The sequence below is a fragment of the Doryrhamphus excisus genome, chromosome 18 (genome assembly GCF_030265055.1).
Source record: "Doryrhamphus excisus isolate RoL2022-K1 chromosome 18, RoL_Dexc_1.0, whole genome shotgun sequence".
Taxonomy (NCBI): Eukaryota; Metazoa; Chordata; class Actinopteri; order Syngnathiformes; family Syngnathidae; genus Doryrhamphus; species Doryrhamphus excisus.
This window is the reverse complement of record NC_080483.1, coordinates 13991272-14007216: the sequence shown is the minus strand read 5'-3', so window position 1 is coordinate 14007216 and position 15945 is coordinate 13991272. Positions and strand designations below refer to the sequence as shown.

At 42.1% G+C, this 15945-nt stretch overlaps 1 protein-coding gene across 1 annotated transcript; it reads right to left on the bottom strand.

Moving 5' to 3' along the window:
• Positions 1 to 11435: 11435 nt before the first annotated feature.
• LOC131106153 (transcriptional regulator Myc-2-like) lies at positions 11436 to 15380 on the bottom strand. The gene is made up of 3 exons (XM_058054960.1): positions 15179 to 15380; positions 13584 to 14154; positions 11436 to 13117 (listed from the first exon to the last, which is right to left on the bottom strand). The coding sequence occupies exons 2-3, from the start codon at positions 14137 to 14139 to the stop codon at positions 12540 to 12542; spliced, it is 1134 nt and encodes a 377-aa protein (XP_057910943.1). The 5' UTR covers positions 14140 to 14154; positions 15179 to 15380; the 3' UTR covers positions 11436 to 12539.
• Positions 15381 to 15945: the final 565 nt, after the last annotated feature.

The window sequence follows — 15945 nt, the reverse complement described above, 5'->3', positions numbered from 1 at the left end:
AAAGTGCCATTTCTCAAAGTCCATTAAGCCACAAAGCCAACAAATCTGCTCTGTAAAATGATGGTACGCTAGCCAAATACAATCACATGTACAGAGTCTGAGCCTTTATTTCCAATCAGCGCCATAGCACACAACTATGGTGCATTCACTGACCGCTGAACAACTCCCAAAACCACGGATTATCAATTAAGCACAAAGGACACAAACATTTTAAATGATAACAGTGCTAACATTACTCTTACATTTTAACAGCAATATCAATCTAGGTGGGATGCACGGTGGTCGAGTGGTTAGCGCGCAGACCCGAGTTCAATTCCACCCTCTGAGTGGAGTTTGCATGGTCTCCCCGTGGATGCATGAGTTTTCTCCGGGTACTCCGGTTTCTTCCCACATTCCAAAAACATGCTAGGTTAATTAGCGACTCCAAGTTGTCCATAGGTATGAATGTGAGTGTGAATGGTTGTTTGTCTATATGTGCCCTGTGATTGGCTGGCCACCAGTCCAGGGTGTACCCCGCCTCTCGCCCAAAGACGGCTGGGACCTCGCGACCCTCGTGAAGATAAGCGATAGAAAATGAATGAATGAATTAACTTTTTATGAACTTCATACAGGGCTGTTTTCAAACAGTATATATGTGTGGTGCATTCACTGACCGCTGAACAACTCCCAAAACCACAGATTATCATTGAAGCACAAAGGACACAAACATTTTAAATGATAACAGTGCTAACATTACTCTCACATTTTAACAGCAATATCAATCTCGGTTGAGTCTGAGTTTGCATGTTCTCCCCGTGGATGAACGAAAAACTGCGAATGCACCATTGACTATTCTGTTTGATTATAGCGGCGCATGTAAACAAGAGATTGGAATATTCCTTTTCCATGTATACCATTGTTTTTCGGAAAGGTCATTCGTAAAGATTCCATTCGGAAAACTCGAAAAACTCCTCATGTAAACGTGTCCTACTGACATCCTTTTCCTTTTTCTTGGAATGTTCCAAAGTGCTGTAGTGAGTAAAAGTTATGTGTTCATCTGTCGCCAACATTCGTCTCGGAAAGAAGGATCCCTCTGTGTCCCTACATACACCTGTTATTCCCCCCACGCCCCCGACCCCCCGTGTCGCACAACCATTTAACCTGCACGTGACCTCTCACCTGCCGTCTATTCACAATATCTAGCGTGTGTATATATATGTGTGTATTATTTTGCACATGAGTAGTATTTTATTCATTTCATTGGCGGGATGTCAAATGGTTTAAAGTGTTCACACACGTGTTTTTGGTGTGTATGTGTGTGTATGTGTGCATGTATGTGTGTGTATGTGCGGCAGCTGTGCGCTCATCCTTCAGCAGACTGTCGCCATCACGTGCGCTGTAACCATTTGGTGCCGCCATATGGTAGCATGCTAACAAATGTAGCTTTTATTACTTGCGTATGTTATAGTATTTTTTTTTTTTTTAAAGGAAGTGGTGTTGTTTAATCAGCAAATACTTACATATGCATCACCCGTTGGCATAATACAGTAGTACCTTGGTTAACATTCGCCCCGGTTAGCACTTTTTTTTGGTTGATTTTTGCTAAAAAAAATTAATTTGTTATTGAATTGAAGTGAAATACTACATTTGGTACACACATTTAGGGTACTGACAAGCACACATGTAGAATGTGAGTAAGATTGGTTGGAAAAACATGTCCGCCATTAAGTTCAAAGAACTTTACAGGGGCACGAGCAGGACACTTGGTGCACATGTGTAGTGTTTCTATACGTAGGGATTTGAGTATTTATACCTCATTCATTCATTTTTTTTTTATTAAACACAATGTCTTGCTTTCTTTTGGTGGAAAAGGCACATGCTAATAAAGGCTAGAAGAACAGATGAAGACCATCCTGTACCATTTGTGGAAGTCAACACACACACACACACACACACACACACACACACGTACTGGCAGGACACTTTCACTTCTCTGTTCTCATCAACATGTCACATGTTACGCTAAGAGAGAAGATGAGGGTGGGGAGCTTTTTTTGAGGTTTTCCTGTCTTCTTTCATCTCATTTCTTCTCTTTCTTCTCTTTCATCCACTGAAGATCATTCAGTAGATGAAAGAAAGATATTAAAAAGGCAGTTTTAGATAAGACTACAATGTCATGTAGACGTGTTTTTCCGATATCTGATAAGGGTTGGGGCTGGGTTAGCGCGCAGACCTCACAGCTAGGAGACCCAGGGTTCAATTCCACCCTCGGGCAATCTCTGTGTGGAGTTTGCATGTTCTCCCCCATGCATGCGTGGGTTTTCTCCGGGTACTCCGGTTTCCTCCCACATTCCAAAAACATGCTAGGTTAATTAGCGACTCCAAATTGTCCATAGGTATGAATGTGAGTGTGAATGGTTGTTTGTCTATATGTGCCCTGTGATTGGCTGGCGACCAGTCCAGGGTGTACCCCGCCTCTCGTTTGAAGACAGCATGTCCAACATGATAGAGTGAAAAGAAGTTCTCCTCCTATTACGTGTGGAAGTGGTACGTTTTCGGCTTCTTTGTTTTGTCTTTGGGCTGCACGGTGGCCGAGTGGTTAGCACGCAGACTTCAAAGCTAGGAGACCAGGGTTCAATTCCACCCCCGGGCATCTCTGTGTGGAGTTTGCATGTTCTCCCCGTGCATGCGTGGGTTTTCTCCGGGTACTCCGGTTTCCTCCCACATTCCAAAAACATGCTAGGTTAATTGGCGACCCCAAATTGTCCAGTTTCTGTGTTGGTGCAGGTTGGACTGGTGTGTGGAATGCAGGTCTTGGTCCTCGAGACCTTTCTGTGGCCACAGTTTATACACTTTGACTGGGGACACATTTTACTAATTTGCTGAAAATGTAAAGTAAGACTAATTAGACTAAGTCTCAGTGAAGTCCCTAATCAATCTGGTCAAGTCCAGACTTGAGTCTACTCCTTTGCAAAATAGTTGACTTTAGAATGAAGTGGAAATAATAGAAACATATCAATGGCAAACAAAGTGCTCATTTTAAAACGGTATAAAATTATTATTATATTATTATATATATATATAATATATATAATATATATTATTATATATATATATATTATTATATTAAAATTATATATATATATATATATTTTTATTACCGTATATAATTTCATACCATATATATATATATATATATATATATATATATATATATATATATATATATATATATATATATATATAATGTAACAATATTTATTTATTTATTTATTTATTATGTAACAACATATATATATGGTATAAAATTATATATACATATATATGGAATGGAAATATTCCATATATATGGAATATATGTTGGAATGTTGTGATACTGTTATTTTTATAAAAAAGTATCATTATTTGTCATTTTACAAGTTTTGTAAAAATAATAATAATAATAATACAAGGAAAAAAACTACAAAGTAAAAAAGTAAAGTAAAAAAAGCAAAGCAAAGTAAAGAGAATATTATTTGACATGTATTGAGTCATTATCGTAATAACATTGTTCTGTCGTTTTACAAGAATAAAGTCATTTGGCCAGCAAGTCTGTGGCTTGTGTGTATTTCTTTGTATGTTTTTCTCAAATAAAATAAACACCCTTATTTCCAAAATTAATATACATTGACTTTAAATGTGTGTCCGTATTTACCAAACTATATAACTATAACTATAACTACGTATATAACTATATAACTATCAAATAGTGGGACACCATCATGACAGTTACAGTCTCGTGTCTCAACACTTGTGATTTTTTTTTATTCTGGAGGTGAGTGCTGGCGGTGCCCCGGGGATGAGGGGAAGGAGGGTGGGGGCTCCTGTTTAACGACCTTTACAGCGACTCCGCCACCACCCCCCCCTCCAGTTGCAATCAATGCAGTAAGAAGGGGGAGGACGGTTGGTGTGTAGGTTTGTAGGGGGGGGTGCAGCACAATTGAGTGAGTGTTGCTGGGGGGTGGGTGTGTGTGTGGGGGGGGGCACACACCAGGAAGGAATCCAACCCCCGCTCCTCTTCCTCCTCTCATGCCAACGTATTGCTGAACAAGTTCCACTTCTCTGATACGCCTTTAAAAAATATATTTTTTATCTTTATGTTATTCACTGGAACTTCCACTTTATTTAGCTTGAGAAACCTGTTTCCCATTAAAACATGAAGTAAGTATAATGATCCCTACTTGTCGCTATAATAAACTTTTATTAACTCTACACTTAACGCCCCGGTTTGTTTGATTCAGTTTTCTCCAAACATTTTTGTTATATTTTTCATATTTTTGTACAATATTGCAAGTATCAAACTAGTCAGCCTCACTTTTTATTCCGTCCGACAGCTTGATAACCCTGCATGGGGCCAAGCAAAGTTGTGCACGTCATCAATTTAATAAATAAAAGAAGAAACATGTACGGGAATTCCGCATCAACAATAATGTCCATCTATTCATCATTTATAATTATTTAGCATTGTTTTCTGAATATAAAACTACAATTATTTTCTATAAAATGTATTTTTTAATATTTAGGGGTGTCGGAAATTGATATATTAGATTATTATTAGCCCTTTGTCTAACCTTTTTTTAACAAATTGATAACAAAAAAAAAAGTTATACTGTGTAAAACATAGTCACCCTTAACTTTGATGGGCCTGGGAGGTAAGTCTCTGCACACAAAGGGCTCTAATTTGGCGGCGCACCCCCGCGGAGTGCTAATTTCAACACAACAGTGTACTGAAGGTACGCTGAAAGCTCTCCAGCTCCTATCGGCTCTACTCTTGGCACAGGCGAAAAAGTACATGCAGTACATACACCTCACTAAAACCTTTTTTTTTAGAGTGTCAGGCATATTTCAATGCAGTAAACAATCACAGCAACTACTATTTAATGTAATGGAAGATTGAGCTCTATTGCTCTATTAAGGTGAGTCCAACCACCCTATGGAGGTGCCTCCTGGACGCTTCCCTGGTGAGGTGTTCCTGGCATGCCCAGTCGGAAGGGATTATGTCCTGAGAACCTATCCTCTTGATGGCACTGGAAGAGGTGGCCGGAGACTTGGAAGTCTGGACTTCCCCAGACTCATATAAGCTAATGAAAATGGATGAGTGGATGGGGGCTGCACGTGGGCTTGGTGTTAAAGATTCAGGTGAAAATGATGACTATCTAATCTGCAATTCGAAAGCACCAAAGCATCTTTAGCATGCGAAAGGAGAGCCCACATTCGTCGTCTTTCCTGGTGTCATTGTGATGAGACGGAGACTCCACAAAGTCTGCCGCCACCTCTCGAGTGCGATCCCATGCTGACGAAACACCACTGGAAACTGCTAGATTATGTAAAGACTCAATGAATCTACAATGTAAATTCATGACCGCCTCACTTTTCAGCAAACATTTATTACCTTGTCAAGGGACAAGTCCATCGAAAGTAAACTTGGATCTAATTTAAAACAGTCGGTGTACAGATTTAGATTTACTATCCACTAAAATGAGTCAACACGCAGCCATGATTGACTAAATAGCTTCCAGGTTGTTACTGGAATCTTCTCCCACACCCTTGTGATCTTGGTGGTGTGTTTGGGGTCTTTCTTGATTTGCAGACTGGAGTTTCTGGTTCACAACTCTGGTCACAGTACATGTTGGAATTAATTTTTCATTCATGAAATTCATTCAACCGCTGCTCCCCAGTGTCAGCAGCACTCGTGCAGCCCCAAGCCACCATGCTTGACTGTAGGGAAGATATAATTATTTTGATTGTGTTGCCAGCTGTTTCGACAATAATGGCTGTGTGTTGATCAGTGGCGTCATTAAGTCTATTTTAGGGGGGCTTCAGACCCCCTAAAATGTTCTTGAGCCCCCCTAAATAATTTGATATTTATAATTGAATTTTTATTGATTTGTTTAATTGTATTTAATTGTACTTAATTTTAGTTATTTTTTAATTTCTGACAAATTGTATATAATAGGGCAAAATGTTATTGAGCCCCCCTAAATAATGTGATATTTTTAATTTATTTAATTTTTTAAATTTAATTTTATTTAATTTTATTTATTTTAATTTATTTTTATTTATTTTAATTTATTTTTATTTATTTTTATTTATTTTTATTTATTTTTATTTATTCTTAATCTCTGACAAATGTTATATAATAGGGCAAAAGCAGGTACATTTAATGGTGGCCTAAAACTATTGAATATCTCTACTAAATCCGTCCAAAAGTGGGAAAGTTATATCCCGGTTCTTGTTCCTTATTTGGTTTTTGGATTTTTTAGAATTTTTTTTAATGTCAACTACATTCATTCATATCCTGTGCATCTCCAGAGGGCTAAGCCCCCCCTATCCCCAGAACCTAGTGACGCCCCTGGTGTTGATTGGACATAAAACAATATTGCTATATAAGATAACATGAGCATGGCCTCTTCTCATAATTCTGTTGTGTTTCCGTTCTTTAATGATGACACAATAAACCTTTTCCTACTCGTCCGTGTCACTGGGTTCATGCAAAACAGGGGGAGCACCACTCTGCATGTCACAAGTGAGGGGGGAAATCAAAAAAGCCTCCAGAGAGGTTTCAAATTCCCCTATGACCTCACATTGGTTCCCCTCTGATGTTCCAAGTCAACTCTACCAGTGACAAAGTCATCGTAGTACTAGTCTTATTAGTCTGCACGTCTTCCATAAAGTCCCACGGAGCTTTGTCTACAACAGCGCCATACATTTTCTGACCAAATTATGCCTTTACCTGCACGGTGCGATAGTGGTTAGCGTGCAGGCCTCACAGCTAGAAGAAGTTCAATTCCACCCTCAGTTATCTCTGTGTGGAGTTTGCATGTTCTCCCCGTGCATGCGTGGGTTTTCTCCGGGTACTCCGGTTTCCTCCCACATTCCAAAAACATGCTAGGTTAATTAGCGACTCCAAATTGTCCATAGGTATGAATGTGAGTGTGAATGGTTGTTTGTCTATATGTGCCCTGTGATTGGCTGGCCACCAGTCCAGGGTGTACACCGCCTCTTGCCCGAAGACAGCTGGGATAGGCTCCAGCTCCTCTGTGACCGTCGTGAGGATAAGCGGTAGAAAATGAATGAATGAATGATTGGGGTTGGGGGTCGTTTGAATTTGAACGATTCCTCTCCTGATTCCTGAATTCTTGATTTCGATTCTTTTTACAGTCATAAAAGTTAGCATAGATTAAATTTCTTAGACGAAACGTCTGAATGTCTCCATCATTTTTTTAATTATATGAACTTTTTATGCATGTTCTCCCCGTGCATGCGTGGGTTTTCTCCGGGTATTCCGGTTTCCTCCCACATTCCAAAAACATGCTAGGTTAATTGGCGACTCCAAATTGTCCATAGGTATGAATGTGAGTGTGAATGGTTGTTTGTCTATATGTGCCCTGTGATTGGCTGGCCACCAGTCTCTCGCCCGAAGACAGCTGGGATAGGCTCCAGCACCCCCTGCGTGAGGATAAGCGAATGAATGAATGAATGAAATGCCATTACACCACATTCTATATTCCCAAAAATTGCCGGTCACATTTAAGGACAACCGGAAGCGAAGGGATCTCAGAGGAAGTGCTGAAGGAATTTGCCGATTCCCGTTTTAGCCAAACCAGGGTCAGGAAGGAAAGTAAAGGTTTTGTACTGTACCAGGGTGAGGCGATGGCCTCATGAGGTCGGGAACCCTGACCTCTCCTCTTCCTCACCTGCTGCACTGCACGGTCAGCGCTCTCGTCTCCCATTCCCAAGGTCCCGGGTTCGAGCCCTGTGTGAAGCAGGTGGGTTACATTAGCAAGATTGAACAGCTGATTTCTTTATTGTTATGAAACTAGCTTTTGAAAATCCATTAGCTGTCGTCATTATTAGCTTTGTTTTTTTATGTTTTTCATCAATTCAATGACTGTTAGCATTGAAGTCAGCTCGTCGCCATTTTAGCCTAGCGGAGTGGGCTTTATCACAACCTATCACGACTTTAAAACAATGATTCCACAAAAAAAGCAACACGTGACACATTATTATTTAATTCACAGCAGCTGCTCTCGGTCTGCGTCATCATCATGGCTTCACGCTGGAATGTCAAAGCCTCCTTTTGCCGGGACGTGACTCAACAGCCAGGACGTTTCTGGAAGCTTCAGAGGCTGACGCAGCTGCCCTACATTAGCGTCATCTGCAAGACATTACCCAGAAAGCTTTGCTGCCGCGGCCCGGCCAGGAGGATCTGCCCTTGCCAAGTCTGGTGAGGCACTTCCTGTATCTTCGTCACTCACGTTCAAAGAATAAACTTATTATTATTATTACAATATCGGATGTGTGTCATGAATGCATGACCCAACTCATACACAAAGGCTGCTGGATGTAACATCTGTATGTTCTATCATAGGCATAATTTACATATTTAGCTGGAGCCTATCCCAGCTGTCCAGGGCAGAGTACACCCTGGACTGGTGACCAGCCAATCACAGGGCACATATAGACAAACAACCATTCACACTCACATTCATACCTATGGACAATTTAGAGTCGCTAATTAACCTAGCATGTTTTTGGAATGTGGGAGGAAACCGGAGTACCCGGAGAAAACCCACGCATGCATGGGGAGAACATGCACACTCCACACAGAGATGTCCCAGGGTGGAATTGAACCCGGGTCTCCCAGCTGTGAACTCTGCGTGCTAACCACTCGCCCCCCACATAACATAATATACCGTAATATAACCTCAGGAGTTCCACAGAGATCAATGCTACGACCTCTGTCCATCACTCCACAGCTTCAAGCCGGAAACTGGACACTCTCCTAGCTGTGAGGTATGCGCGGTAACCACTCGTCCACCGTGCACCCATTGTAATGGTGTTTAAAAAAAAAGTTTAAAATCTATTTTTGGTCACAAATCATGCAAAACTATGTGCTGAATTAATTTTATTGTACAGAAAAAGCATGCTCATTTCCCAAAGAGTTTTACGTTTGTATGATGTATGATGTTTATCTTTAGCGTGACAGAGGAAGATGATGAATACATAGTGGTTAACGTAGTAGTAGCGAGCTAGAGAAATCCAGAAAGTGTGTCATTCTGCGGTTTAGTGACGGAACTATAAAAAAAATGTCTGTCATTATTCACAAACCTCAGCTTACTTTGGGATATTTCTCTCCCCGCATCGTTATTGTTGCATGTTTTCCTTTTGGTGACGTGGCGCATCACAATGTTTCACTCTTTTGTTTCTCTAAAACAGGGGTCTCAAACACTCGGCCCGCGGGCCAAATGTGGCCCGCAGGACACTAGTTTGAGGCCCCCGCCTTGATATGAAAGTTTAATGTTAGTGCGGCCCGCGCAAGTTTGATATGGATGCTGTATGGTATCATGTACCCAGAAAAAATTATTACGTTTGATTAATGTTCATGTTAAAGGTTAAATAACTGTTAATAGTTATCCTCCCTATCCGTGTGGAAGTGGTAAGTTTTTGGATATTTAAGTTTAAAGGAAACAACTTGAAGGCTACCGTTTAGGTCGCTAGCTCTCTAGTTTGCGAGTTAGCATGTGTCTCAAGACCCTGCAGTTGCGCAATATGTTGTAAATAAAAAGAGTATAAATGTGACTATAGTCGTGTTTTGTCATGTCTACAGGGCTCTAATAATGCTTTGTTCATTTTAATCTGAAAAAAATAATTTGTCTACCCACCAACTATATGTGGTTTCTTAAGTTTTTATTATTTGCCGTTTTATTATTATTAATATTATATTTATTTATTACTGATTGATTGATTTTCTTTATTCTTGATTTGTTTATTTATTTTTCATCTTATTTTGTGCAGAAAAATACAAATTAAGATATTTGAGAACAGTGGAATGTTTTATCAGAGCTTTTATTGTAGAAAATCGGAACCAAAGCACTGAAAAAGTTTGTATATTTTTCCGTTTTTAATAAATGCGTTTTTTTTTGGGGGGGGGGGGGGGGGGGACCTGATGCGGCCCAACCTTGCCCAGACCCTAGCTCCAGTGGCCCCCAGGTAAATTGAGTTTGAGACCCCTGCTCTAAAACCACAAAGAAGAGCAACGAAAAGTAACAGACAGGTTCCGACATGGAAATCCCACCTAAAGGTTATTCTTGCTGGACATTTTTTTTCACAGTTTCGTCGAAATTACCAGGAAAAAAAAAGATCAAATGTTTGTGCATGTGTGTTTTAGCTCAGAGGTCACAAAGAACTAAGGGTTTATGGCATCTGATATGTTCACTTGCTTATCTTGCACACCTGACGCTGCGTCCCACTCGCTCACCTTGACCTACATCACACACACACACACACACACAGAAATGCAAACATGTAATATAACAACACACATGTCCACACGGACACATGGACTCAGCTCTGGTTGCCCAAGACATGGAAGCCTCACACTTTGCCCCCCGGACAACACTCTTGTATCTGCTGAGTACCTAGGAGGAGCCTCCATAAACATCCACGTATGTTTGCTATGTTGGACCGTAAATGGCAATGGATCGTTAGATCCCCACTTCCACAGGGGATACGTTTCAGGAAGACCAGCAAGTGTCCTGAGAATTCATACGTTCATAAAAAATGTCTATTTTTAACGCACGTCTCACTCCCAACCACTTCAACCTTCCTGCTAGCTTGACGTTAATATTCTCCAATTTTGGATCAACATTTGCAATAAATTTGAATTTTTATTAAGAAATAAAGTGATAAAAATTGTCTGACTGGACTCCAGGTCTTCTCTAAAGACTCGAGTCTGGTCAAGTCCAGGCTTGAGTCTACTCCTCTGCAAGATAGTTGACATTAGAATGAAGTGAATAATAATAATAATAATAATAATGAAGAAATAATCCCAATGGCAAAAAAAGTCCTAATTTTAAAACTGTATTAAATAAAAAAATATATATGTATATATTATATATATATATATATATATATAAATATATATATAGAATGTTGATACTGTTATTTTATTAAATATAATTATTTATTTTTAAAAAGTTGTCATTTTACAAGTTTTGTAAAAAATAATGTGATATTAGGAGATTAGGAAATTGAAATTGTAATAATACAAGAAAAAAAAATACAGCAAAGTAAAAAAAAGGGAAATTTGAAAATTTTATTTTACATGGATTAAGTCATTATCGCAATAATTCATAATAAGTCGTTTTCAAAGAATAAAGTCATTTGTTCTTTGTCAAATATGGCGGCAAATTCTTGGCAAAATGGCTTTTGGATTCTCCTGAATTGAAGTACAGTATAGTAACTGTATATGATGTGGCAATACATGGTGTACTTTAATAAGTTTGGTTTCAAATGAGAAGGCAAACATAATCTATCCAAAGTATAAATGACAGGGTGTGTGTGCACAGCAATGAAGAATATCAGACAAATATTCCAACTGTCGTTCTTTAATTCCATCAATATCAAAAAAGTGCTGGTGAAAAAAGAACATTTCATTAAATTCTCAAAAATTCAAACGAAAAAAAGAACCCCCCCCCCCTCCGAAAAGACTAAAATAACTTATGATACAATAACAAATGTACATAAAAAAAAGACTCCAAACAGTATTTTAGCCACCAAGTTGAAAAGCAGACACAGGTGGAGGTAGGTTGTCGTCACGTTAAAACTAACTCGCTCCTGTCGTCTGGTCCAAACCTCAGCTTGGATGACGCTCGCTGCCGCGGACCAGAAGAAGTTGAGGCAAAGCGAGATTTCCCTGGAAGACCACCGGGTTTGAACCAGACGGCAGCACGTCCTGAAAAAGTCCAACAGTTCTAACTCCACACTCGATATTTAAGACACGCTTTTGCCGACAGAGGAACCCACTTGAGTGAAAAAAACATGAATTGTTGTAGAAGATCCCATCGAAATTGTACAGCTTCACATTCACTTTCTCTTCACGCAGTGGGGGGGGGGTCAGATTCTTTGCAAACAGGGGAATGTTGGGGGTAGAGCGAATGTGATATTTCACACCTTAGCTCAAGTTTGCTTGGGAAACACCACCAAGCAACTGGAAAAGTCAGTGAAGAGGAAGCGACGTGGTTACGGCGGTGGGTGGCATCGGGACTTCGGAGGGGCGACAATCAAACTTTGGCTGGGAAATTCGAGCTGTCGGCTACGGATGACGGCTACCTTTGAGCTGGAAGGGGCTTGAAGATCTAAACACGCACACACACAACTGGTGGAACTCGCACTGGCCCAACGAGTTGAACAAAGAAGTTGAAAAGCATCTTATGAGGGATCATCGGTTGCTATGGCTACGACACATCCTGAAATATATTCAAGTCTGTTTACCGTCCTGAAGGACGACACAATAAAATGAGCTTGTGTGTGCGTCCGACAACAGTCAGCAGTCAAGGCATCACAACCTGTGTGTGTGTGTGTGTGTATGTACACAAAGTCTACACTTTTTAACAACACAATAACCAAAAGTCACTTTTGTCCTCATGAAACCTCCTCTTGACTCCAGTCAACGCTCGGTCTCTGTCCATGGCGTCTTCTTCCCTTGTACAAGCCCCGCCTCCTTCCCGTCGGCTCCATTACCTGCGGAGCTGCTCCAGTCTGGCTTTCAGTTCTTCCTGTTTGGCTTGAAGTTTGTCCCGTTTGGCCCGCAACCTGAAGGCGCGGTCCTCCAGGCCGTAGATGCAGTCTCTGGCCTTCTTCAGGATCACCACCTTGGACGCCTTCTCGTTGTGCGAAAGCTCGGGCACGTTGTCGCGCAGCCGCACAAAGCAGTTCTTCAGCTCGTTGCGCCGCTGGCGCTCCATCACGTTGTGCGTCCGCCGCCGCTCCTCCTCGTCCTCCGTTTCCGCCGAGCTCCGCGACGATGACTGCTGTTCCCTGTGGTGGCTGTAGTAGCGCGTGGATGTCGACGAGAAGTGGCCGCGGGAGTTGTGCGAGGCACGCGAGTGTGCGTCGCCGCCACGCGAGCGCTTGCTGGACGAGGAAGTCGGCGGGGAGGCCGGGCAAGGCGCCGCGTAGTTGTGCTGCTGCTGGATCTCCAGGTGGTGGCGCTGGAGAGCACGCTGCTTCTCATCCTGCTTCTGCTGGCGGGCCGAGAGCTCCGCGGGGGGGCTGGAGGAACAGCGCCCCACCGTCACCACGTCGATTTCCTCCTCTGGGAATCAGAAAGGCACACGTTGAGCCAAAGTAACAACATTCGTTCCCAAGCAAAGTGACGTTTCATCCCACATCAATGAACTCCATTCATTCCATGTGGCCTCAAACACCAGAAAAAATCCTTTAGTAGACTTTTTTTCCTCTTAAAAGTTTTTATAAAATAAAAAACAATATAAAAATTGTAAAAACTAAAAAAAAAAATGCCAGCAAACAAACAAAGTTCACCACTTCCTGTGTGGTTAATAGTCAGCAAAGCCACAAGAATGAGTCATTAGGAGTTAATGGATGCGCACACACACACACACACACCACAGTTAGTCAGTCTACAGCTAAGACCCGCCCACACATGCCAATCAAAGAGCATCTTACAGATGTGCAGCCAGCGGTTAGATAAGCAGAGTTCAAAGCCCACAGTGGGCTCAGTGCCACTAAACAGTTAAACGGCTATGTTCCTTCATTCTTACCGGAGTCACTGGACGAGTAAGTGGACAGCTCGCCGCCAGTCGATCCGTAGTCAGACGTGGCCTCGCTGTGCTCCTGGGTCTCCATGAGAGTCTGGCAGTCCAGCGTGGACCCGGCTAGCCCCTCAAAGATACTTGTGTCGATGTCAGACAGCAGCGGGCTGGAGCCCAGCATGGAGGACACCAGCTTCTCCTCCAGGGTCTTATCCGGGGCCAGGCACTGCCACAGCCCGTCCTCGCCGCTCTCCTCCAGAGGGGAAGGCGGTGGACATCCCCCGGTGGACACGCCGTCCTTCTCGGCTCCATCCGAGTGGAAGAAGGCGCAATTCCAATTGAGTTGCATGTCTTGGTCTTCCAGCAGGATGTCCGACACGTAGCTCAGCTGGTCGCCCTTGGAGAGCGGCTTTCCGTCGCCGCTCAGGCCCACCTTCAGAGGGGGCGACTGAGGGGGTGTCGGTAGTGACTGGAGGTCCTTCATCAAACTTTGGCAGAACTCTTCATCAAAGAACAGTGGATCCGAGTAAAGCCAGTCTTGCGACCGGGCGACGCTTTGCAACATGTTCAAACGCAGAATCTAGTAGGAAATAAATCAATAAATAAAAATTAGACAAGTTTGGATCCAAAAGTTAAAATCCAATCAGGAGGTAAATCCAAACAGCAGCAGCAGCAGCACGTGTCCTTTGTGAAGGTTCCTTCCACACTGTGAACACCACTAGAAGACCGGCTCCTTTTAAATATGTTTACATCCCTTTAGCTCCGCCTACACTCCTTTGAAGTCCAGTAACTCCCTAAAGGACCCCCAAACTGCCCCCTCTTTTCATCATGACATCACAGCAACAGCTGGAGGAGACATGGCGCAGACACTCAACACCTTTTTACAAAATTTACATTTTTTTTCTACTGAAAACTTTAACAGCTGAAAAGGTACTTAGCATTTTTTTACACCTCTGTTGCTATTTTCCACACCAATGTGAAAAGAACCGTTCAGACATAACATTTGCACTTATTCCCTGTGATGAGACACGGGGGGGAGGTGTGGGGGGGTCCTGTCATAAACCACATGGTGCGTGGATGTATAGCAGGTTGTGATGCAGAACAAAGCTACACTGTGAGTGCGTGCTTGTGCAGAGATGTTAATGAACGCCTCTTCTATGCACCGTGGAAGCTCCACGAACACCACACACATGCACAATTTAAACACCGGCGTGCCTTAAAAGTTATTTATTTTAGCCTGAACACGACTCTCTTAACATAAAAAAAATAATAACATAACATAAATAACATAAAAAAGGGCCAAAAAGACCAAACAATGACATGGGTGGTTGTGCACGTTAGCAGTTTAAAATATGGACGTTTCATAACGAGGTTTAGCACCGGCTAATTGGAACAACTCTTTGAAGACAACCAACCTGGGATACCCGAAGTAGCAATGTCAGTGCCAGGCAACGCAGTGCGGCTGCCATTTAAACCCACGTGAGTTACAAGCGTGGACACCCACTCTCCAACCCCACCCCGAACTGCTGACCACGCGTGTGTCCGCCAACAAGGAGGTTAAACTAGCTAACTAAACACGTTACAGACAGAATCAGCGTCCTTACCGGCACTTGGCAGAAGATAACAAAGTGTAAAAGGCGTCCCAAAATGAGGTCCACTGAAAGTCCACTAAAAGAGAGAGAGTGGATGTGATGACTATTTCGTGGGGAGAAGTTTTTTGCGTGTAAACTTCAAGTGGGAGCAAGGCAGCATGTTGCGTCTGTAAAAACCGGCTACTAGCAGACTAGTAAAGTAGGTGTGGTCAGCATGACCGCAGCCCTTTTAAATCCGCGGCTCGCCAGGGTGTCCTTCCGCGACTAAAAAAACGCGCCAAAACCTGAAAACCTGCCACCAATGCCTCACCTTCTATTATTCGATACGCTTTATGATTATCCAATGTCATTGATCGATGTTTCGATTGGTTCCACAGGAACAAGCAACAACAAAAGCGTTGGGATATCATTTATTGTACATCTAGCTCGTTGGGTTGGCGGAGGGATATGAGTGCAGGGTGGGATTCCAGGAAATGGATGGCGGTAAAAGTGAGGACATAGAACACGTGGATAGAGAGGAGAAGCCGGGTGGCTGTCTGCGGCTCTGCCTGTCTGTTTTATTGTCTGATTGTTCGTCTACTACAGGCAACGGTCTTTTAAGACAATTATTTATACACATAATGGAAAAAAAAAGTACTGTACTTCACCCTGAATATGAACAATTATTTCACAATGGAGAGTTTTTGTGCAACGATATTATTATTACTTTCTTTTAAAATGACATTCATGTTTGTATTATTATTTTAACAAAAATGGCCACTTGTAGTAGCTCATTTTAC

Coding starts and splice junctions, on each gene's coding strand:
- LOC131106153 (XM_058054960.1), bottom strand. CDS start 14,139: ATGTTGCAAAGCGTCGCCCGGTCGCAAGACTGGCTTTACTCGGATCCA. Junction 13,118..13,583: donor TTACTCGTCCAGTGACTCCG/GTAAGAATGAAG, acceptor TCTGATTCCCAG/AGGAGGAAATCGACGTGGTG.